The 24,807-nt window shown below is 49.4% G+C and overlaps 1 protein-coding gene across 1 annotated transcript; it reads left to right on the forward strand.

The window, feature by feature from the left end:
- Window positions 1–11,739: 11,739 nt before the first annotated feature.
- On the forward strand, window positions 11,740–16,261 carry AQP2 (aquaporin 2). Its single transcript, XM_010122262.2, has 4 exons — window positions 11,740–12,105; window positions 14,188–14,352; window positions 15,179–15,259; window positions 16,046–16,261. The coding sequence occupies exons 1-4, from the start codon at window positions 11,740–11,742 to the stop codon at window positions 16,259–16,261; spliced, it is 828 nt and encodes a 275-aa protein (XP_010120564.1).
- Window positions 16,262–24,807: the final 8,546 nt, after the last annotated feature.

Below are 24,807 nucleotides of genomic sequence, written 5' to 3' on the forward strand. Positions count from 1 at the left end.
AGGAGAGCAGGAGGGAGGAATTGCAAGGCCCCGACTCCCGTCCTGACCCTTTCCAGGCTTTGCACAGAGGGGGATGGAGAGGATAAGGCTCGTTTGCCCCATGTTCGTCCTCCCTCTCTAGACTAATGCAGCCCCAGCTGGGGGCACAGGGAGGGTCTGGAGGTGTCCCAGGGCAGCCAGACCACAAGCACTATGACCGAAGCAATATTATTAATTCATCCCCATGAAGAGAGGGCTGAGTGGGGAACCCCGCTCTCAGCCTACAGCAGATCCCAGGGAAGGGACACACGTGAGTGGGGTTTTGCCCCCCGTGACAGGGCCTGAGGGAATTACAGTCTGGAGAGCACAGCAAGATGGAGACATCTCTTCTTAGCACCCAGATGGAGCAGGAGAGAGAGAAAGAAGAGGGAGGTGGGAAATAAATAAATCATCGCTTTATATAGTGAAATGCTTCACATGGGCAGAAAATTTGTCCAGGAGAGAAGAAGAAGCAGTACAAACACAGTACACCCTCTGCCTGAACACATGGAGGGACAGCCTTGTGACGAGAGATGTCAGCAGAGCACGATTTCGGGCAGTTCTGGGACTCAGGCTAGGAGCTGTGCCCCTACATCCCAGCTCTCCACAGCTTCCCTCTGCTCCCAGCCCAGCTCCTTCAAGTTATTTATTTCTTGCCCTGCCACATGCATGCATCACACCTCTAATTAGTTTGCCAAGTCTATAATACAGGTACAAAAAAAAAGAAATTGGCTTATCTGGTTACTCTGCCCTAAAAAGAGATCCTGCCATATTTTCAGCTCCCTAAACATGGATCTAGAAAAGGTGAAGAGCAGGCATTCTGCAAGGAAGGGAGGTTGCCAAAAACATCCCCGTTTGCAGCTTCTGCAAAGAAGCCGGTGATGGAAGGGTTAAAAGGAAAGTGTGAGCTGGAAATGAAAGAATGCGGCCAAGCAATGTGCAGCTGGCACCCACACAGACCCAGCCTGATCTGTTCAATTGGAAAGAGAGGAGATTACCACAGGGACTGCAAAAACTTGTCAGGATTATTCAGAATCAATTAAGTGCCTGTTAACCACAAGCTCCTCAAGGGCTTTCATTCTGTTCGAGGCTGAGCAGAGGCACAAAACTGGGCAGGTCCCCAGTGAAGGAGAGAAACTCAACCCAGCAGGTGGGGTTCTCCCTATTCCAGCCCAGCACAAGGAAACCACGCTTGGCTTGTTGGTCCCCTTTGAGCCAAGGGGTCAAGGGCTTGGGAAATGAAACTCCAGGTGATGCAGGCATTGTGGTCAGGCAGAAGACACCCATTTTCTTAACAAATCTGAGGAACTCATCTCAGCTGCAGGCCCTGGCCAAGCCAGATTCCTTGGTGGGATAATGCAGGACCTCACATGCTCCATCCCAAGCTGAAGATGCTTCAAAGAGCTAAAATCCTGGGTCTGGAAGAGGAAAAACCCTCAGCAAAGAAAAGCAGATGGCATTGCCTACCACAACAGCCTTCCTCTGAATAAAAAGCAGCACGGAAGAGAAACCAAACCACTTCACCACCCTGTTGTCTACAAGGCCCATTCCCACCCCCTGAGCTCCCACCTCAGTCTTCCCTCACTGCCCAACCCCAAAACAAATCCAACGGCAACAGACAATGTCTTCATGAGGCTCTGAGAATCCATCATGTCCTTCTGCAGCCAGGAGAATGAGCTGAGAGAGCCCATGGGCTGCAAGGTTCGAACTAAGGCTGTGCCTGCCATGGAGAAGACACAGATGACTCTGCCCAGCTGATAACAATGAAAAGCAGAGCCCTCCAGACCCAGGGACCATCCTTCTTCACCAAAAAAAAAGCTGCACCAAACCTGGTTCCTTGCTATTCTGTTGGATCTGGGAGCTCTTAAGTGTGCCACAGACCTACCAAGAAGGTGATTTTCTCTCCATCTTCACTTTTCGCACACTCACAGATGCCTTAGGAGGGTAAGCACACACAAGAGACAAACTACAGACTGGGATGCTCACACATAGCATCACAGCAACCGTTCAACATCCCCTTCCAGCTCCTTGACCAACCACTGGTCCGGCTTAGCATCAGGCCACGTGAGGCAGCCATTTGCCTGCACACATAGACCTTTAATAATCAGGGGGGAAAAAAAAACCAAAACCCACTCTGTCAAGGCCACACCCTGCCAAATCCACAAGGGATTTCACAGGGATTAAAGCAACTTTGCTGAACACTCAATCACATCAAAAACAAGGTAAAGAAAACCTGATGGGATAATTAAGGGATCTGCTGCATCAACCTACATGATGGCACACCCAGGGGCCCTCTGTAAACACGCTTTCCCCCATCCCCAAGAGGGAAAACCCCACACTGGCACTGAATGCTATACCATGGATTAAAAAAAATAAAATAAAATAAAACAACAAAAAAAACCCCTAACATTAAAACCCCCAGGAATTTACCCTAGGCTTTGAAGCTGCTGAATTATCTGTGGATTATTAATGCTAAATCCTGCCACCAGGCTTGGTCTCTGGATGCGAGATTAACAGGCAAGCTGTGAATATCAGGGCATGCAGGAAGAGGGGTTGGGAAGGATAAAAGAAATAAAAACGCCGTTCTTGCTGAGGGGCAAAGGCCTACCCTCATCACGCTGCCAGCATCCCCAGCACAGCACGAGCAGGGAGCTCCCCCGCGCCCGTCAGCCCCAGGTGAACCGCCCCAGAGCCTCACCTCCCCGAGAGGGGGAGACCCGCTCCCAAGAGCCACCGTCCCGCTCCTCGGCCGGCTCACAGCTTCTCACTCTTGTGCGGAGCCCTTCAGCCGAAATAGCCCTCCTCCTTCCCGAGCTGTTCCTGAGGAGCAGAGGTACACGTCCCCTTAACGTACAAGAAAACCCTGCAAACTGTGCCCAGCCGAGCTGTCACGTCTCTTGAGTGAAGTTAATTTAAGACCTCAAAAGGGCATTTTAATTAGGGAGGCCTCAAAACCCGGAGGTGGGCAGTAGCTGCCAGTCAGCTGGGGACAACTGGCTGATTAAGCACCTTGGTTGCCTGCAAGTGTTTGCCCATGCTGAGGGGCTGAGACAGCACAGGATTCGGGTGCTCTGAGAAACTCTGCCCTGTTTTGTTTGTATGCCCCTAGAGCTGCAGTGTACGATTTCAATGAACTGCGGGGAACAGCTCCCAGTGGTGAGGTTAAAAAATAAACGGAAGCAAAATCCGTGATACTGGCAAACCACGTCAGAGAGAAACAGCAACACACGTGTATACACCAACCAAACAAAAAGATAAATGTAAAGATGAGGCACTCCCCAGGATTAAGTTGTTCGGCTGCTCAGGAGTGCATTTCACTCATCGCTGCCAGAAGAACGTGTTCTCACCACCATCGTGTGCATTTGATGCTGTTAAATGAAAGGAATTGCACAAGTATGCAAACTTGCCTCACTGGGAGTGGGGGGCAGAACAGGTTTGGGTGACACTTGGAGTGACACCTTCATGCCACTGTGGAGTTTCTTCTTTAAACTATTGTGAAGGAACTTTATATAATACAATCCAGGGATGAGCACAAGAATTTTAAAAATTCTTATGAGCCTATACAATGAGTGACCTGTGGCCTTGTGGTAAAGCACCAGCCAGACGCCCAGGGCCCAGTCAATCAACAGGGAGAAGAGATGGAGGAAAGAACTTTGCTGTGTTTCAGGCCCCAAACTTCCAGCACTGAAACTGGCCTAAAATCCAGGTTACTTGGTGCTATCCTGAAACAAGTCCCCATCTTTCATAGAATCACAGACTGGTTTGGGTGGGAAGGGCCCTTCAAAGCCCATCCAGTCCAACCCCCCTGCCAGGAGCAGGGGCATCTCCAACCGGATCAGGTGGCTCAGAGCCCCGTCCAACCTGGCCTGGAATGTTTCCAGGGATTGGGCATCCACCGCCTCTCTGGGCAACCTGGGACAGTGTCCCACCACCTTCAGCGTAAAAAACTTTTTCCTACTATCTGATCTGAATCTGCCTCCCTCTATTTTGAAGCCATCACCCCTCATCCTATCTTACCAGGCCCTGCTGAAGAGTCTCTCCCCACCTTTCCTGCAGCCCCCTTTAGGCACTGGGAGCTGCTCTAAGGTCTCCCCGGAGCCTCCTCTTCTCCAGGCTGAGCAGCCCCAGCTCTCCCAGCCTGGCCTCACAGCAGAGCTGCTCCAGCCCCTGAGCATCTGCGTGGCCTCCTCTGGCCCCTCTCCAACTGGTCCATGTCCTTCTGATGTTGGGGGCTCCAGAGCTGGACGCAGTGCTGCAGGGGGGTCTCACCAGAGCAGAATAGAGGGGGAGGATGACCTCCTCTGGCCTCGTCTGGACCCTCTCCACCAGCTCCACATCCTTCTGATGTTGGGGGCTCTGGAAGCTCAAAGTTAGAAGTGAGAGGGTTTCCCATCTGGCCTAATGACATCTCAGGAATAGCCTTCTCCAAGCCCATGACATCTACCAGGTGAGCAAACACCTTTGCATTTCCTCCTTCACACAGCTCCAGAGTTCCCAGGGAGCCACTTCCCTCCTCTCTTTCTTCCTTAAAATACATCTTTCCCATAACATTCCTGCACGCGTGACTTTGCTAGGTGGTGAAACTGGCGTCTGCATTTCTGAAAGTAACTTCATTTCCTCAAACTCACCCATTTGCCTGCAGATTTCTTCCCCACTGTTTCTCACAAGTTACCTGATACACACTATTTTTTTCCTTCTGCATTTGTACAGTCTTGTGTCAGGCTGTGCTCTTGGAGTGAGAATTTTAAAATTTCTGCTGCGTGACAATGCTCCCCCACGCCAGTGAGACCTGGGTCCTCTTGGATTCACACTACAGCAAATTCACAAGCTCCATCACACCACCAAAATGAAAGGCAGAGCTCCCTGGGCCGCTCAGTCCCCACTCGGGAGGGAGCACTGACTTCCACATGCTGGACTTCACTGGCAAGGTCTTGGAGGTGCTGCCAATGCTCCTCTCCACTTTATATAATTCAAGGAAGCAAAGCAAATTGCACTGACACCCCAGGGCCAGATCCCATCAACACCGGCATAAATGTAGAACGAAATCAGTGCAATAGCCCAGATTTAAAACAAAACAAAACAAAACAACAAAAAACCCCAACAAAAGCCAGTCCTCAAAAAGTCTTTCTACCAAAGTAGGATGGCAATTCACTCTGCTGACAACCCAATCCTGTGCCGCACCCAAAAACCCACACAGAAATCAAGTAACTAACCACAAACAAAAATATCCCACGCTAAACCTTTATTCTCAGAAGTGGAAAAGAGCCAGAGGCTTTACGAAACCAACTTTGTGGTTCCCTTACTGTTGCAGCCTTGGCATGGAAGTCGGCGTCTGCGTAGCACCATGAAGCAGAGAGAGAAAGAGGCAGACAGGGGAAAAGAGGATGAAAGGTGACAGACAGATAAAAAAGGAGAGAAGGAGAGGAGGAAAATGGCACATTCAATTTAAAATTTAAAAGCAATAGGTTGTACCTTCTCCTATCTACGTGCCTTATGTAAAAGTATGAGTTTTAGGAGCAGTTTTGGAGTCTGTACTAGCCCTTTCCCATCATATGTTGATCACATGGACCACAGGAGACCCCTGTGGAATCCAGCATGGTGGAAAGGGCCAATGGACAACTGTGATGGTTGTTGGGTCTTTTCATGGGTGTCATCCAATCTACTGAACTGTTCTACTCCTTTCCCTGCTTTTCCCACCTTCCTAGATTCAACATAAGTCTCCATCTGGGATGAGAGGAACTTCCTGAAGCAATGTGGAAAACATGAAAAGCATATGAAAGCATAAAGCATATGAAAATGATCATCACCTGCAGCTCGATGGAGAGGACCTTCTGGGTACTCACACCAAGGTCCTAACCTTGCTCCTGATGCTGTCCCGGAACAGAGTAATGGTTTCCAAGCCAGTGTCCAAGCCCCCATATGGATAATTTCAGGCAGAGGGAAGCTGGGGGATGCCCATGGCTTTTGGGCAAAGTCATTCTCTCACAAAACCGTTTTTGCCCTCATGGCTCTGGCCCAGCCATTCTGCTCACCTACTGCACTGCTTCTTCCCTGGAGTCTCTCCAGGGTGGGAACCCAAGCTTTTGTTAATTGTTCAACTGGTTTTGCACCAATCCCACAGGGCTTTGGGCACCAACCACTGGAATCCCCCAGGGTGGAGGAAGAGCAGCTCTGTTCAGCAGCTCTGAGAGTTACACAACAGGCGGCACCACGACACCACCGCACAACAGCTCTGGGCTGTTGGTGAGGCTGCACATGCTGAGCTTCACGTTTTTAGGGTTCTGCTGAGACTGAGTTTAAGACACCGCTGAGCAGTTGTAGCCACTGGCTTCCTGGAGCTGCTAGAGCCTGGCCCCTTACCCAGACCTCAGTTCTGTGCTCCCCCAAAGTAGAGGCAGAAGCAGCTTTGTACTCAATAGTTGATTTTAAATGACTGTTTCGTTTAATGGCTGGGAGGGACTTAATGTAATCTGACATCTCATCTTGTGTTCTCTCTCTGATTGCTGCACTGTGGCCTGAAAGTGATCCTTTTTTTTTCCCCCTGTGGACCACAAAGTTTCTTGTACTACTCTGCTTATCTGGCTGTACAGTGAGGAGCATGGCACTGACCTTGGTCTCAGATGAAAGATGCTGTTCTCAGAAGCCAAGCACCTTTTTTTTCCTCCATCAGTCTCAGATGGTTGTTAGAGGGATTTTTGCAACAACCTACTTTCATCCATGCGCTGTTCACTCACCTTCTCACCACCTGCACCAGCAGCTCCCCGGAAAGATGCTGAGATAACAGCCTCTTCTCAAAGGTAATGTTGCCAGACACACTCCTGCTTCCCTCCCAGCAAAGATCGGGAGACAGCAGCCAAAATGCCCTGCAGCATAGGTGAGCAGTCAATACACGAATTGGTACCCACAGCTCTGATTGTGCGATAACACAGGCATTGCGACAGCCCTGCCTCTGCAATCCCTTACAGCATCCCAGATCCCAGGGCTGCAGAAGGGGGACAGGGGACATTGCTTGCGGAGCCACCAGCAGGACCAATTCCTGGCAGTTGCTAACCTAGCTTTTTTCTTTTTTTTAATCCAAGAGAATTACCTAGAGAAAGGCATCTGAAACAAGTTCATTGACTTCATGAACTTCAGCTTGATTACTTCCGATTTACATAAAAATGAGGAAAACAGTGAAAAGGTCAGTCACTGGGTGCTCTCAGTCAATGTCACCGAACTGATGTCAAAGCAACATCCCCAGTGTACACCCACTGGGAGTTTGGCTCGTTAGATGTGATTTGTTTTGCAAACATGACAATGGGTATCTGGCAAAGGGTGAAGCTGAGGTCTCCTGCTCGGTTCTGTCACCTGAGGATGATGTGGCAGCCTGAATGACTTTAACTAACGACATGTTCATGCCTGGGTAGAAAGCAGAGAGCTTACAAGATCTAGTAAGGCCACAGGGTCCATCTCACTTCAAAATGCACTGGCTGTATGGATATCCCGGTGTTTGGCTTTGATCCATGGATTCAAGGGAAAGAGCATTATTTTCCTTATGGAAAATGTGCCATGCTGTAGCTTTGCACTTCAGCACTCAAACAAGGGAAGAACGCTCTCCTTTCTTCACCCCATAAGGCATGATTAAAGGCAGGTCATCAGCTAACTCAGCCCTGTCTCTGACACTGTAGTATGTTGGGATTGGCCATATCTTGTCTGTTAAGGCTCTCTGCAGAGGCAGAAACCACGGTTTCTCCCATTCCCTGAATCTGGACGTTCTGGGTCTCATTAACATGTTGTTAGCAAAAGAAAAATTGAATTTTCCTGCAAATCACAGGAGGAAGGACTTGGTGGAAAGTCCTTGCCTAGGTGCTGTACAAAGATCAGATCGTGCTAGGGTGGAAGGCTTTGTGGTCTTCATGGATGTCAGAGGTTTACACAGCCCCCAGAAATGTGTGCTGATCCTGACGTGGTCCATAGCCCACCTCCACCAGCGCCAGTCTCACTGTCTACCTTGATGAAGACCCCAGGCAAATGTTCAGAGCTGAACTTGAGATGGGATAAAAAAACAAAACTAAGCCTTCTCCTAAGACCAGGCCCAGCTCCTGGCCTGCACTCAAGCTCAATTCATTGAAGTCAGTGAAGGAAATCAGGGCTGCATTAATCCTTTTGCTTCAGTTAAAACAAGAACAATAAACACCACAAGAGCCAGCAGAAGTTTTTGCATTAATAGAGATTTAAGATTTGGCCTGAAATGCCGGAAAAGGTGTTGATTTTTTTTTTTTTTCATTTTGCTCCTCTGTGTGAAAGTCCTTTTGATGTAATATGACAATGGGAGAATATGATTTTTCCTGATGGTCACCTCACTTTGGGGAATACAGACACTATCTTCAGCATCCAGGAGCTGGAGAGAGGTAAGGCTTTCCTGTACAATGAAATCCAATTAAAAACACACTTGGCTGGCATTGCTGCAAGAGCTGTACTGCCGCGTCCCATCATAAACCAGCCCAGAGCTAAACGGGGTCTCAATCCGCTCCCTCGATGATTTGCACTCGCTGTGAGCAGTCGTCTGTGTACGCCCCGTCCTGCGATGGGCAGCAGGCACCTAATGGGTAACAAGCTCAGCCTAGAGGGAGGTGAGGGACCTGTGTTCGGTCCTTTCCGTGCACACCCACAGACCCACCTGTCTGGGTGACGCTCAGGACATTCAGGGTCCCTGGAGCCAAACTAATGCTGCAGGTGCTCCGGTTCCCAGGTGAAAAGCCAGCTGAGGCCTTTCTGCCCCTGCTGATTCCAACGCAAACGTGTCCGTACCCTCATCCCCATCTGCTCCGCTTCCCCAAGTGTCCTGACAGCCCATGGCTGCCATTCTCTGTGCTCCACCGAGGGTTGCGGATGGGGCCAAGTGCACCGGCGTGTTCATTCATCCGGGCTGCAAACAGAAAGCCTCAACTGAGAAAAAAGAACATTTGTCACAATACTAGAAGTAACATTTTTTTTCTTCTTACCCTTTGGCTTCCTTTAAAGGCTTCCCCTAGAGAACTCTCAGAGATAGTGTTTTTAGTTTTACACCTCCTTTCTTGGAAAGAAAACATCTATTTCAGCAAACAGCAGAACCAATAATAGCTGGATTTGTAGGGAGTTTTCTCCCAAGACTTAGTCCTCCTGTGGATTCTCTGGTGTCTAATAAGAAAGGGCATTTGCTGCCATGGGAAGCATGAATGTGGGTTGTCTGTCTAGCTGCTTGAGAGGCGGGGGAGTTGTCTTCAGGTGCTATCTATTCACAGAAAAAAAAGAAAAAAAAACGGAGCTTCCAGCAACGTCTGGGCAGCACGCACACCTCCGGCAACGGATTGGATCCAAGCAGGAAAACTCACTCTTGTTTATGCAATAAATCTTTTCTTCTCTGTGGCTCGGAGGTATTTTAGATGGAATGGAGATACCTTAAAGATGTTTATACTTTCCTGAAAGCCAGGGAAGCAAAGATATCTGAGCCATCTAAGTCACTTGAGAAGCAAGGTGTTGTGCAAGCACAGTTTTCTAGCTTGCAAAATGCTCTTCAAAAACGCGTTACCAGGCCATTTTCTGCCATCAGGAGGAAGCACGGTGTACCAGCCCTCCGCAGACGCCCACACGCTCTTAACAAGCATTTGCATTTGATCCCAGCGGAGAGCTGATAATGCTGTTAGACTCGAGGGCTGTGGATTAGAAGGTAAAATAACGCACCTTCCCATCTCAGACAGCTGTGCCGCAGGGCTGCCATGCTCTCTGCTGCTCCCGGAGCTGTGGCACATGGTGTAAGGTGTAAAGCCATGTTACTTTCAATACTAGCAGCTCCAGGAAGCCCTCCTAGACACAAGCAGAGCTTCAGCAGCCCATTTTCGAGCTTGTCAGCCTGCTGAGGCTCATTTCTCCATTTCCCAGGCGTACGGCAGGACATGCCCCTCAACAACGACCAACGACCTTTCAACAAGGCAGCTCACCGTGCAGCACCAATCCTTTCGTCATGGCACGTAGCAGAAACCCACCACCCATAGCACAAGCATCTCAAGTGCAGCATAAACAATGCAATGAACTTGCACGTTGCCAGCCAGAAGTGAAAACCAGGAGGCTATGCTAGATTTTTTAAGTTGCTCAGAGCTAATCCTGCTTACTTCTCTTCCCTTTTAATTAGTCTCCATTAACCAGTGATACATCACAACTTGCTCGCCGTGAATAGCTATTAATCAAATAGGGTATCATCTCCAATTAATTGCCCGTATTAGTTCTCTGTCATTCCCTGCGCTAATAACAGCCTGCATGCGGTCAGCCCCTGACATAACTCCTTCTTTAGTATTGCTAAGCCCGCAGATCTGCGCTGGGTAGGCAGCAGCACAAGCCTGCAGACTGCACCTGACCGTGTTTCGTGGCTTATCAGCACTCCAGATACAGTTAGCCTCACCTGTTTTGTCAGATTGGCTTCATCCTCAGAAAATTGGAGGCTAGAGTGATGCCGTGATGGCCCAAAGTCCCCAGGGAATTCCAAGAGAAGGATTTTCAAAGGGAAAAGTTGAATAGAAGTCTTCCAGGCTCCAGACTCACTCGTGGACTAGACTTGTTCTCCCTTGCTAAGAGCAATATCCCCATAAGCATCTTTTTTAAAGAGAGGACAAGAATAGAATAAAATAGAACAGAAATCGAATAGTTCAGTTGGAAGGGACCTACAACGATCATCTAGTCCAGCTGACAAGTGTTGTTACCCACCCTTTGTGGAGAACAGAACAGACCTTCATCTGTCCTTTCCAACTTGAGATATTCTATGATTCTATGATGTAATTTGAGCAATATGGAATATTTTGCATCAACCTTTCACATCAGTTTGGTGGCACTTGCACTGTTCCTCTGGAAGGGAAAAATATTTGATGTGGCAGCCTTGGTCAGAGCCAAAAAACGGACCCTCAGTTCTGGTGCTCTGCATCCCTGTAAAATAAAATCAACTCCAGCTCTGCCCTGGAGGAGAGCTCTTCCCAGCTCGCTGTGCTTTAGAATAGCTAAAGAGTCTGCTAACAAGGAGGGGAAAAAGAAACAAGTGCTATCTTTCCAGCAAACCCACCAACCCAAATGACACAGGGAGTGAAAGTCTTTACAGACATCGCCCAGCAATGGGCAAGTGTGCCCTAAGCAATGGAAAAAAAAGGAAAATGGACTTGCTGGGCCATTAGAAGGTGGTTTGATGTGAAGAACTATGCTCCAGAGAGGAAAATATAATTCCTCTTTTGGGGATCAACACCAGGAAGTAAAAAGACATTTCTGAAAAGCTGAGTTGGCTCCATCTCTAGCTCTACAGAACACCCCCTTGCTTGCTCTCCTCTCCAGAGTGCAGGTGGTGGACCTTGGAGAAGAGAGGAGGAACGAGCACCTCCGGAGACAGGACCCCAGTAAGAAAGCAGAGGAGAAAGGGAACAGTGTTTCACGACATTGCTCAAGGCTGATTTATGACCTCCCACAGGTGGCAAAGGCTGCATTCCCCAGCTTTGATAGAAGGGGCAGAGTCTGGTGTTCCCTCAGCTGGAACACAAGTGAAAAAAAGCATCAAGTTTCCTAGGACCACAATCCCACCTCCTTCAGCAGGTGATCCTTTGGCCCTCCACATCCAGATATATATATGTTGTCCCCTTGTCATCCTCTGTGGACACAGCGGCCACAGCAGCATCTGCCTGAAGACAGGCAGGATCAGTCCTTGCAGCCTCCAGCAGCTGCCACTCCATGATGTGGGAACTGCGATCCGTAGCCTTCACCCGGGCTGTCCTTGCAGAATTTCTGGCGACTTTGGTCTTCATCCTCTTTGGCCTGGGCTCCGCTCTGAACTGGCCCTCAGCTGCCTCCCCAAGCATCCTTCAAATCGCGCTGGCTTTTGGCTTGGCCATCGGCACACTGGTCCAAGCCCTGGGGCACATCAGTGGAGCCCACATCAACCCAGCAGTGACGGTGGCTTGCCTCATCGGCTCCCAAGTCTCCTTCCTCCGCGCGGTCTTCTACGTAGTGGCCCAGCTGCTGGGGGCTGTTGTGGGGGCTGCCATCTTACATGAGATCACCCCTGCAGACTCCCGAGAAGGCTTGGCCATCAACAAGGTAAGACTCCAACCCTTGGATGGGCTTGAAAGGGAGCAGGAACAGTTTGGCAGGACTTTTGGGAAGGCTGAGGAATGTGAAGAAGGGTCTTATGGCCAGCAAGGACCTCCTTTTATTTAGCATTGGGTAGGAAGCCACTGTCAGCAGCAGCCTAGCAACATGAGCTTGCTGCACCAAAGAGCAGGGATGAAGGCAGGAGTCCAGGCTGCTTCCTCTGCTTTTTAGGACTAAAACCAGAGGTACGATCCAGCTGGCCTCCTCCCTTAGAAGACAAAGCCACCAGCATCTTGGTTTTATCCAGGGCTGTGTTGTGGAGGAGCTGGATCCAGAGTTTACACCCAGTTAACACCCAGGTGTTTAGGGAAAGATCTGACCAAAAGCATCCCTTCTCCATTCTTCTTGCCCCAGGCTTGTCCCACTTTCCATTCCTGGTGTGAGAATGGGCAGCCTGTTCTCCCCTCTGTGCTACGCCGTGCCACTATTCACAGGCTACTGTGCCAGATTCCCAGCAAAGGGGACGTTGTGCTAGGGCAGGGGAGCAGGTTTGCGTCTAAATCCCAGCTTTTCATTAGATAGTACGGCTCGTTAAGCTACTTCCCATTGTAAAGGGATGGCCACGTGAGATCCAGCTGGGTCATCCCAATGCCCAACACATAGGGGTGCCTGGGCAGTGCCGCCGTGCAGTGCCAGCAGCAACGCAAGGATCCCAGTCTGGCTTCAGACATGCAGGGAAAAAAAAAACTGTGGATCGGTAGGAAGCTGTGAGGGGACTCCTCAGTGGTATCCCAACCTCCAAAATCCCCTTCCCCACCCATGCACATAATAAAAAGAGGGGAAAAAAAATTAAAACTCACAGAGTTCACTATGTCCTCTCTTTTTTCCATGCCCCCCACTCTTCAGATGGATACAGGTAGCTCTATCTCCTGTAGAGATGCCTGTGCCAGCAGCAGCATCACCCAAAACCGAGCGGAGCAGCAGGTGTGGAGGCATGTTTTAGGAAGCAGCACATGGAAATCCCCTTTCTTGCAGCAGGGAAGCACTGCCAAGACCCAGCTTCACTGCCAAAGAGATTAAGAGGGTTGAAAAAGGGATTGCGGATTAATCTGAACAAGACTATTTAGGCTGATAATAGCTGAGGTTTAATAAACCCAACAAAGTAAGCAGGAATTTTAAGAGACACTTAAAGCTCTGTTGCTTTACAGCTTAAACTACCTAAAAAAGGGAATAGGGATTTATTTTTTTTTTCCCCTATGGGCTGTTCATCTTGTAGCTGCCTGCACAAATCACCCTTAAAAAAAAAAAAAAGGTGGGGGGAGGAGAGAGGAGAGCAAGCAAGATCCCACTCTGGCTCTCAGCTGGGAAGGCAACTGCCGCCTTTGTGGAATCACCAAGTGACCTCAGGATCAGGATTTGAGAGGATGCACAGTGTCCAAAGCAGGATTGACAGGGGAAGAAAGGGCAGAGAAGTGCCAGGATGGGCTGAGGGAAGCAACAGTGATGGGATGCCACACGCAAGCGGGACCGCCAGCTGCAGATCTGGCTGGTCGTGCCACCAGATCCATCCAGATCTGGATGAAAAATCACCAAGAAGTAGTAAAGTGTCAGAAAGCAGAGCTGGAGGAGAGGGAGTGCAGGCAGGCACAGCCTCAGACCAAATCTGGCAAAATCTTTCAGTCAAAAAAGACTGAAAGACAGTGCGGTTTTTTTTAAAGGCAAATTATTTACTTTTGACATTTTCAAAATGCAATTTGTAAACTTTTCCAAAAGGCATTTTGCATTTTAAGTATGAGGAAAAGAAAAATAGATAAATAAACAAAAACTTAGAGGGAGAAAGAAGAGTGGGAAAAAAAAATCCAAGAAATGTGACTAAAACATTTCCTGCCATGTCAATCCAGTATTACCCATTCACCTACTTTTCCTTTCACCTGGGAAATTTTTCCTCCTCTTCACGTTGGTGCCAAAAATCTCACTCATTTCCTATGTTCTTTTTGTTTCTCCTTGATTTGGGTTTCGCCCTCCACAATTCCAACCCAGTCCCCAAACTTCCCTGTCCCTGAAACATGTTTTTTAATTCCCTTCCAGCTGCACAACGAGACGACAACGGGGCAGGCGGTAACGGTCGAGCTCTTCCTCACCTTCCAGCTAGTCCTGTGCATCTTCGCTTCCACTGACGAACGCCGGGAGGACAACCTGGGCTCTCCTGCCCTGTCCATCGGCCTTTCTGTTGCTGTGGGGCATCTCCTCGGGGTGGGTAAAATGGGCTAAAACACAGCGGTTTTTCAAGTTGTCTTTGCCTTTGTGCCCGAAGCCTTCTTGGCTGCGTGTTCCAGGGTGGACAGGGATTTGTAACTCATGCGGTGTCCATGGCTTTCCCACGGGTAGAAGAGAAAAATCCCGCCAAAGCCATAACAGAGCCGAAGCCTGAGCTTGGTTTTTGTTGAGCATGAGAAAGCTTAACCTGCTGGGCCCTGCTGCTCCTTGAGTTCGGTAGGGAGCTCCCGGGGATCAGTGGGGTCGTTTAGCCTGGGCTGAATGTGTCAGCAACTGAGGCACCAGGACCATGATAAGACTGGGAGGTATTTGGGATGGACACCCAGGGAAATCCCTCCGGGTAGACAGACCAAAGCAGCCCCCAACACGCCCAGCTTCTCAGTGCACGCATTAAACAGCGATGTTTGCACCACATCTTCCATCCTTAGTGATCTGCAAGCCCATGTGTCTACGGGACTATTCTTCTCCTGCCCTCAGTGGAAAGGAGAAGGGATTTGCTGCAGGAATAGGCACAGCAGGAGCTTGTCCCTGCGGTCCCGGTCACGCTGCAGGGCACATCGGCCAGCCTGCAGCCGAGTTGCGCCATGCACGGGACACACGCTCTCACGGAAGATGCACGAATACAGACAACTCACTCGTGTTGACTCAGGTTCTGGGAGCTGCTAGCATGGCTTTTCCTGGAACAGGCACGCTGGAGGGCGAAACAGCAGCTCAGTAAATGAATCATGCTAATAACACACCAGGATTTTTTAAAATGTGCTAAAAGGGCTTAATATTAACAACGCGTGGTGGTTCCCTGCAGATCCGTTACACCGGCTGCTCCATGAATCCAGCCAGATCCTTTGCCCCAGCTGTGATAGTCGGAGACTTCAGCGACCACTGGGTAAGAAGTCGGGTTTATGCGTCATTTTGGCGGAATGGGCCCCCCAAATTACCAGTATTCCTAGAAACCCACAGAGCCAGCCAGATTCCTGGCATTGCCATGCCAGCTCTCCGCAGGAGGAGAAATGTAGAGATTAGCAAAAAGAGGTGGAGCTGCTGGGTGCTTAATTGGCTTATCTGAGCAGGGTGCATTGCAACAGGAAGAGGGTGTGTGGTTTGTTGATCATACTTAGTAAAAGAAGCAAAACTAATGGAGAGAGGAGCTCTTCTTGCCAGTTCTGGGGACCTTTCCTGGTCCCAGCTGGATCTGGGCACACATTTTCCACCAGCTCCTTTGGGAACACTCCCAGGCATTTCCATCTGCAAAACGCACGTTCGGAGCCAGAGCTGTGGCGGTTCAGGTTGATGTGCTCAGAGGTGTCCAGCCCAGGCTGGTAGCCTCCTTCTCTCCATAGCAATGTGTAAATGGGTACGAAGACACTTCTCCAGAGGAATCCAAGTCACTAAGCATGCTCATGATGGGTCTATCGCTATTTAAGATCATTAAGCTCTCCACAGAGGAGGAAAGACCAGAGAGGATGGTTAGGTATACGCAGGCATAACAGCAATGGATAGGAGTTCAGGTCAAGAGTGATGGCCAAAGCAGAGCTGGCTGCTGCATTTTGCTCCCAACACAAAGAGGGTAGGAGGGAAAATGAGCCTCCTGCAATGCTCTTCAGAGACCTCCATCCTCCAAACGCAGGCTGGTTTTTTCCTCACCCAATTCTTCTCTTTCCCTTTCCCCCAGGTCTTTTGGGTGGGACCCTTGGTTGGGGCAGTAGCAGCCTCCATCATCTACAATTACATCCTCTTCCCGCAAACCAAAACCTTCTCAGAGAGACTCGCCATCTTCAAAGGCTTCGAGCCAGAGGAGGACTGGGCAGAGCGCGAGGTCCGTCGGCGGCAGTCAGTGGAGCTTCACTCCCCACAAACCCTGCCAAGGGGGATGTCTGAAAAGGTGTAGCCAAACCTCCCTGCCAGGGCCAAGAAAGGAGCTGGGGAAAACTTTGGCATCCATTTTAGAGACTGTGCTTGTTCAGATGAGCATTTCTCCTCTCCCCTCTCTCAATTTTTGCTGGGGGACTAAAGTTGACTCGTCTCCTGGGGAGATGCACTGTGATGACCCAGTCCACCTTCCATCACCCAATTCTCCCCACGGCCAACGGTTTTCTGATGCTAGGGGAAAACGCTATTAAATCAAAACTACCAGTGCAACAACAGGAACGAGGATACTGGGATCCTGCCCTGGGCTGGCTCCTTCCACGTCCCCTTCACAGAAGCTGGCACTTGGTGGAGTTTGTTGCCCTTCACAAAGAGCTCTGAGGCGCTGCAGAGAGTTGTTATTACAGCCATTTGCTGGGTGTGGAGGTTGCCACCCGATGCCTCATTGCTGTTGAACTCCGCTCACCCATCTCCCATTTCTTCTCGCTGCCCGACTGCACGGAGACATATGCACAGAGGAGTTCTCGCTCTGTGCCACAAGTATCTCACAAACTGCAAGTTTTGCTGCTGCAAGGAACCAAAGTGCCATTTACCACCCACCATGGGACACAGATACCCTTCGCTCGCACAGAGGCTTTCCTGAGAAGATGGGACTGGAAGCGTGTCCTTGAGTCCCTGCTGACCCCATTGGGGAGCTCTCACAACGGCTCTCTCCTGTGACAATGAGAAACTTCCTGATTTTCAGCCCAAATTAATCCATGGTTTGTTTGTGCTTGGACCAGTGTTGTCCTTTAGCTTTGATGCTTTATCTCCCCCTGCTCTGGTTTTTGCTTTCCTTCCTCTGTTCTTGTTCCACTGTGATATTCTCAGATGAGTAGCACAAAGTGTTTCAGGTGTGATCTTCTCCACCACTTGCTTCCTACAGGCCAGACCTTTTTCATGGCTGCATCACACCAAAGCCTCACAACCATCCCACCCCTTTCTTCTGCTTTGTCAGTACCTGGTTATGGTCCCCAGCACGATCAAAGAATTTGGGTTAGTCCTTGGGATGCAACTTAGCTCTTTCAACTGTTAATTTAATCCCGTTTCTATTACTTAGCCTGAAAGTCATACACTTCCAGCACGACATCCCACTGCTTCTTTCTGTTGGTGATGTCTCCTCAGCATCGCACGGTCACAAAATGTTATCACCACATTCGGGCTTTTTCTGCTAAGGCTGTGAATGGAAATATTCAATAAGATTGAACCCAATCCCAGATCATAAGGAATATCATTGATCATTTTCCTCCCTCTGACTGTTTTGACATGAATCACCACCAAATGATGCTCTTCTCTTCTCTTCTCTCTGCTCTGCTTCTCCACTTTCTGCTGAATTCATAATTCCCTCTGTTCCTCACTGCGTTCTTCCTCAAACGTTGTGCTAATGGCTATTTCTGGAGAGAAAAGGAGTAAAAACGGTTTTGATCTGAATCAGACCAGCTGTTATTGTGGTCTTCATTTCACCAAACCAAGTGAGGCTGAGAGCATGAGAGTTTTGGCATCACCTCTAGCTGGTGTTTGCTGTCCCTGGTGCCATGCTGCAAAACACGGGGAGAAACGCTATCAGAGAGACCAAATTTCATTTGTTGTAGCAAAGGATGTGTTTTACTCTACTACTCAATGAATGCAAATATCCCTGAAAGGCTGCGATCCAAGCGCAGCAGTTTTAGCACTGGTTTGACCCATTCTCTACTACAGCAGAAATACCGATTCTGGTCCTCCGCTTTTTTCCTTCGGTGGCAAAGGAGCATTTGAATAGTATTTCAGAAAAGGCTTAAAAAAAAAAATCTGTCTGTTCTCAGCACTGGAAATGAAAATCATGTTTCAAATCAATATATTTAGAGTGTACAATTGTATTTAAATTGTCGAATATTCATTTTTAGAAATAGTTTGTATTTTTATTACTTTTCAAAGGAAAAAAATTCCACGTATGTCAGGAAAATACAAAGAAACTTACCCAGAAGTTATCCTGTCAATGATCTGCTGTCAAACACCTGCCATACAGGTGTTTGTTTGGGGGTTTTTTTTTGCAATATTCAATGCCAAAATGCATGCCTCTTCCCCTTCAGGTCTAAGCGTTTAATTTATTTTTTACCCTGACAATGTTTAAGACTCACGTAAACTGCACAAGGCCCGAGAATGAGTTTTAATTTCTAATAATTTCTCTACGCTTTCAAATAAAGTGCTTTAAATTAACTTCTGTCCACTGAATTAGCACACATGAATCAAACAGTGACATGTTTATGGTTCTATGATATATATGCAGCAATATAAAGTAACCTCACAGACCCCGAATCCCGCAGCTGCCAGCGCGGCCCAGCCTGGCTCCGAGCGCAGCTGCCGCATGCCAACCCCTGCTGATGCGCAGAAGTGATGTTAAAAGAACAATCCTCCTCTTCGAAATAGGGACGCGTGAAATGAAGACCATCCCCACTCCAGTGTCCCTGGGACACGCCAGTTTCTGAGCCGGCTGGGTTCTGGCCTTGGCACACCGGCGCTGACACAAAGCCATCTCACTGAACTGGGTTTTCTGGTGGCTAAAGCAGCCCCTGACCTCCCGAGTCAGTCAGGAACGTGAGTCTACCTTCTGTGCAGACCTGTGTCAGTGACTTCAGTGACACTTCCAAAACTTGCACTGTCAGGAAACCAAGCCGGTCATTCTGGACTTGCGTAGGTGCAACTTGAATGAGAGGGCAGGATCAGCAACCTGGGGATCAGAGCTGCCACAGATCAACCTGAAACCTTGCTGAATTGATAACGCTTTGCGTGTTCGACCTCAACAAGTACGCGTTGAGCCAGGATTTGAAACCACCCAGTCATGCCTGTCCATGAGCTCATGGCTCTCCACAATAAGGATCTGCAATATTTATTACACCATACAGTAACTTTTATTAGCTTCATCATGGACGTGTTATAAATAGTACGGTCATGAAATCAAAATGAAAATCACTGTACAATTTGTCTCAGATCACATCCTGCCATTGCTTGAGACCATGAGGCTTTCCTTTACCTCCCATGGTCCCACCTCTGAGTTATGGAGGGAGCTGGGCCTGGCCCTGTTTAACATTTTTGTTGGCGACATGCAGTGGGATGGAGTGCAGCCTCAGCAAGTTCGCCAACGACACCAAGCTGTGCGGTGCCATCGACACGCTGGAGGGGAGGGATGCCATCCAGAGGGACCTGGACAGGCTGGAGAGGTGGGCCCGTGCAAACCTCATGAAGTTCCACCAGGCCAAGTGCAAGGTCCTGCACCTGGGTCGGGGCAATCCCAGGCGGAAATCCAGGCTGGGCGGGGAATGGATTGAGAGCAGCCCTGAGGAGAAGGACTTGGGAGTGCTGGTGGACAAGCTCACCATGAGCAGGCAATGTGCACTTGTAGCCCAGAAGGCCAACTGCATCCTGGGCTGCATCAAGAGGAGCGTGGCCAGCAGGTCGAGGGAGGTGATTCTGCCCCTCTACTCTGCCCTGGTGAGACCCCCCTGCAGTGCTGCGTCCAGCTCTGGAGCCCCCAACATCAGAAAGACATGGACCAGTGGAGAGGGTCCAGAGGAGGCCACGAAGATGGTCAGAGGGCTGAAGCAGCTCTCCTGTGAGGCCAGGCTGGGAGAGCTGGGGCTGTTCAGCCTGGAGAAGAGGAGGCTCCGGGGAGACCTGAGAGCGGCTCCCAGTGCCCAAATGGGGCTGCAGGAAAGGTGGGGAGAGACTCTTCAGCAGGGCCTGCTGTGACAGGACGAGGGGTGATGGTTTTAAAATAGAGGGAGGCAGATTCAGATCAGATATTAGGAAAAAACTTTTACAGTGAGGGTGGTGGAGCACTGGCCCAGGCTGCCCATGGGATGGATGCCCCATCCCTGGAAACATTCCAGGGCCAGGTTGGACAGGACTGTGAGCCACCTGATCCGGTTGGAGATGTCCCTGCTCCTGGCAGGGCGGTTGGGCTGGGTGGGCTTTGAAGGTCCCTTCCCACCCAAACCATTCTATGATTCTACAGGACCTCAGCACGATCATGTTTGAGGTGGTTGTTCTGCAAAGCACTATAGGATCCTTGAGGTGCTGTGAAAATTCAAGAGCATTTTGAACCTGTTTTCCAAAGAAAGCTGAGACAGTCTGTCCTGAGATTGCAGACTTTGAACCTAGCATCTGAATTATTTCTCCATCACATGGCTGGAAATGTGGAAAGTGTGGTGCCTCACCTGGGAGAAAATGGAAGGAAAATCAACCTGGCTTGGAGAACACCAGACCCACTGGTATCTTGGAAAACATGATGCAGAGCGAAATGCTTCACTTCCATAGAGAAAGGCTCACACTTTTAGGACAGAAAGCAAAAGAGCACAGCGTGGCTTCAAACCCCAGAGATCAGAGCTGAGTCTTCTGCTCTCAGTTTCTTGGCTTGACCTGGTACAAATCCTCCAGATCCAGATCTTTAGGGCCATGTGAACACTCAGCTCCCATCTGGCACCTACCTTGCAATGGCATGACCTACCTAGGGTGCAGGCACGTCATTATGGATCTATTTATATATGTAGAAATATTTCCCAAGCATGTTTTCCTTGAGTAGAGGCCAGGAGGCTAAATCCATCCAGGAGAGCAAGAGGAGGAAGTAGGGCCAGATGTAGTCTGGAAAAGGACCACAAACCTTCTCAGAAGGTGGCTGCTGCTCCGTGGGGGAAGCCAAATCCCCAGCTAGTTCCTATACCTTCAAGGCGTGCAGCGAGTCCCATCTCACAAGGCTCTCCCAAAGGGTCCGTGTGTGAGATCAGAGGCTCTGCTTCGATCTTCAGCCTGATTTTCCAGGAACACCAACAACCTATAGAAAAATCACACATTTCTCCAGAGATGACCCAGTGCAAAAGTCTTCTGCTCCAGCTCTGAGGCAGCAGGGGATGCTGCCACCATTAGTCTCTTTAAATCAGGATATCCTGACTTTTTAGGTTGAGAAATTTCTTGATCCATTTGCTCTGGGTCTCACAGGCAGAATGGTGTGAAAAATTGATTTCCAGTTCACCGAGTTAATGAGCTATCCACTTATTATCACCAATATTTGGCTTTCCAAAGTCCTGGCTCCTGAAGCCAGGTAATCATGTGAGAATTTCAGCTTTTAAGAATTTCCAGACTCCTCTCTTTTACATTATTTAAGGCATTTATAGATGCTTCGGAGTCCAGTTGTGCTTTCAGTTCCCCTCTACCTTAATGCCTCCACCCCAGCACTGGCCCCTGCTCTCCAGCCTGCTCCGTGACTTCCCATCCCAGCAGGACAGCATTGCCAAGGCGAAGAGGGGCAATCGCTTTCCCAGCGGCAGCTCTCTCCCCACATCATTTCAGCATTTGTTCCCAAGCATGCTCCTTGCAGCCTTGAAAGGAGACTGTATGGGTGAAGAAGACACAGAAAACACATTTCAAGGGGAAAAACACCACCACCCCAAACTTGAATCCCAAGGACACCGATAAATGGCTGCTGGCCCGTAAGAATTCAAAGTATTTGTCTAGATGAGCAGAAACACAGTCTCTTCGTGTCACTGGTGCAGGTGGCTTTGGTGAAAAGGGCTAGACCTGAAAATCAGGACACCAGGGTTTCAAGCCCAGTTTTCTCACTGTGTGATCTCGTACAGGTCTTTCTTCTAACCAGCCCTCTGCTTTCCCTGATGCACATGATTTTGATGCAAATTTATTATTAAGGATGCTGGCATTTCCATTGCAGACTAGCCTCAAAGCATTCGCGTCCACTTGTACGCCTTGGAGACCGTCAAGTAATTTCTACGTAAAGAGCAGAACAATGCTGTTATTAAGCATTAACAGTCTTCAGCATTTAAACAGACAGCATTATCCCTGTCTGCAGGTGACAAGGTCACCATGACCACCCAGCTGAATGCAGCAGCCGCTGAGGGCAGCTTCAGGACCAGCTTCTCAAGACAAAGTTGTGGGACAGCAGCAAGGGACATGAGGACATCCCCAAAGCAGACTTGGGCTCACAGTTTTTTTGCTCCAAAGCTGTGCCAGGTTACTAGGGGAGGCAAATTCTCATTGTTCCGGGGCAGGAGAAGGTGGAAACACCATCAGCCTCAGGCCAGCAGAGTAATCCCTTCTCTTTAAAGAGAGCACAAACAGATGATGGGATAGATTAGATAAATCCTGGGGAGCCCCATCTGAAACACCTGAACAGAGACATCACCTTGAACTGGAAAGTGGTGAGGCTTTGCGCTAATCCCACCACTTTCCCTGCCACCACAGCAAGAAGCAGCCCTAGAAACTGAGGATGAGGAGGGGAACGTTTGCTACTTCTTGCTCTACTTTTAATTCCGAGTGCATATTATTTTTTTCCTTTTTGCCTTACTGCAAACTCCCAAAGCTGAGCCAGCAAAAAACCCCACCTTTTCTCTTAAAACCAAACCAAACCAAACTTTCTCCTCCAGCCAAGTAATCCCAGCTAATCACAGATTCCAGCAGAAGTTTTCTCCTGTTACTATTATCATTCCTGCTTGTATTATTGTGCCAGTTTTAAGGCCCTTGGTCAAGACCCAGAGGCAGGTAAAGCGGGGAAAAAAACAAAAACCAGGCTGATCTGGGTCTCAGCGGCACTTATAGTTTGAATTTGGCGACTGCAATACCACCCGCCAGGCTTTGAGGTCTAGCATGGAGCTGAACTCCTCAGAAATCTGGGCTGCCATGGAAATGACAAATTAATAGCAGCCCTGTGCGGGCTCAGAAAATGAAATCAGCAAACTGAGGACGACACACGTATTCAGTTAATGACACACACGCCTCCATGGGTGAGGCAGAGCCTCAGGAGGGCCTCCTGGCGAGGATGAGGCACTAGCTGCCTTCCTCCCACCCGGACACCTTGCACCCCAATCCAGCAGTGGGCTTGGGTCCTTGTCCCCCTCCAGCACATTGTCCCGAAGGCACGTGGCCCTGCTGTTGAGTGGTAGATGTGGGGGATTTTTGTTTGTGTTTTTGTCTGCTGATGCCAGTGAGGAGGAGGAAGAGGAGGAGCAGGAGACAGCTAAACCTGTTGTCCTTGCAAAAAGCCTCCTCATCTCCTTTCCTCCAAAAGCCTAGGGGTGAAACAAAGCGTGCGTGACCCCAGTACGTAGGTGTCTGTCTGTCAGCAGGGCCCTGTGTAATGCCTCCTCAACATCTTGCCCAATTCAATTAAATTTGACACATCAAAGGCACTTTCCATTCATACCAGCTCCTTGGAGGGCATGCAGCCGGGAAGAGAAAAAGGAACCTGCCCAACGCCTGCTCAGCAGGGTTAGACATCAGAGAGGCCAAGAGGAACGCCACAGCGAGGAAAGGCTAGAGAACAGCCTCGGGGAAACAGGGTTAGCATGGCATGGTGTTAAAGAAACATCTTGCTTCTCTACAGAAGCTTTCCCCATCATTTTCAGCCATATTTGATTCTATCTCCTAGTCACACAGAGGATTTTCCTAGGAGGTTATTATCCGCAGTTGGGAAGCTGGGAGAGAATCCGTTGGCTCCACGCTGCTTGTGAGCTAAAGCAAGGTGTGTGGCAGAGGAACTGCCAGCAAAACACGGCCACCTCCGAGGGAGATCTGCGGCGGGCGCATTACGAAAGGGTTTGGAGGATGGGAACAATTTTATCCAGCTGGAGCAACAGGCAGGGCTGAAGGGAAGTGGCAAGCAATTACTCCAGCTGGAATCTGGCCAGGGTGTCTTGAAATACCAGCTTGCAAAACTTTCACCAAAACATGCCAGCGGACCAGGTGTTTCTAGGATAACAGATCTGGTCTTCAACTCTGCAGTCTTCCCCAGGATCAGCAGAACCAGGAAAAAAACCGTCATCAGGAGTTGATGCTGTACTGGATCCTCAGTCCCTCGAGACTCCCTGGGGCTGTTTGCTGAGGTCAGGACTTTGGGTACAGCTAGAGGAGAAAAGCTCATTTGGGGGCTCTGGAGGAAGAAGTCTCCTTTTCTTCCTCGGAAGGGCCCTCCTGGCTTTGGACCCCACAGAGCATGTGCAGGTCTGACTGCACCCAGCAGAAGGCAGCAGTGAATGCAACTTTTTAGCCCTTTTTAAATTTAAAGAAGGATTTAAATTACTTTACCAATCTGCACGTAGAGCTTTGCTCACCACGTGCTAGAGTGCGGCCACTTCTGCAGAGGCGCGTGGCAGCTGTGCGTAACCCCAGCCCGGGCTCGCTGCGTTAGGCACGGAGGGGTGGCATCACTTAAGAAAGGTGAGATGCAATCAGCCAAGCAAAGAGAACAGAACTGGCACCCAAACCCATTTAAAAAAAAAAGTGAGCCCTGGCACAAGGACTATGAGAGAACCAAGAATTCATTGTTAAGTGTCACTGGAGCCTTTTCCACCCCAAAACCTCAGTCCCCAACACCTCCCTCTTGCAGAGTGCTGAGACCCTCCCCGCTCCACTCCCTGCCAGGCAAGGATTTGCAGCCAGACAGATTTAGGATGGAGGGCAGCACCACGGGAACATGGAAGGAGACATGCAAACGTGGCCTGTGGCTTTACGCTGGCATTCCCACTAGCAAAGTCATTGACCTTATTG

The sequence above is a fragment of the Chlamydotis macqueenii genome, chromosome 29, assembly GCF_036417535.1.
Source record: "Chlamydotis macqueenii isolate bChlMac1 chromosome 29, bChlMac1.mat, whole genome shotgun sequence".
Lineage (NCBI taxonomy): Eukaryota > Metazoa > Chordata > Aves > Otidiformes > Otididae > Chlamydotis > Chlamydotis macqueenii.

Coding starts and splice junctions, on each gene's coding strand:
- AQP2 (XM_010122262.2), top strand. CDS start 11,740: ATGATGTGGGAACTGCGATCCGTAGCCTTCACCCGGGCTGTCCTTGCA. Junction 12,106..14,187: donor AAGGCTTGGCCATCAACAAG/GTAAGACTCCAA, acceptor ATTCCCTTCCAG/CTGCACAACGAGACGACAAC. Junction 15,260..16,045: donor GAGACTTCAGCGACCACTGG/GTAAGAAGTCGG, acceptor CCTTTCCCCCAG/GTCTTTTGGGTGGGACCCTT.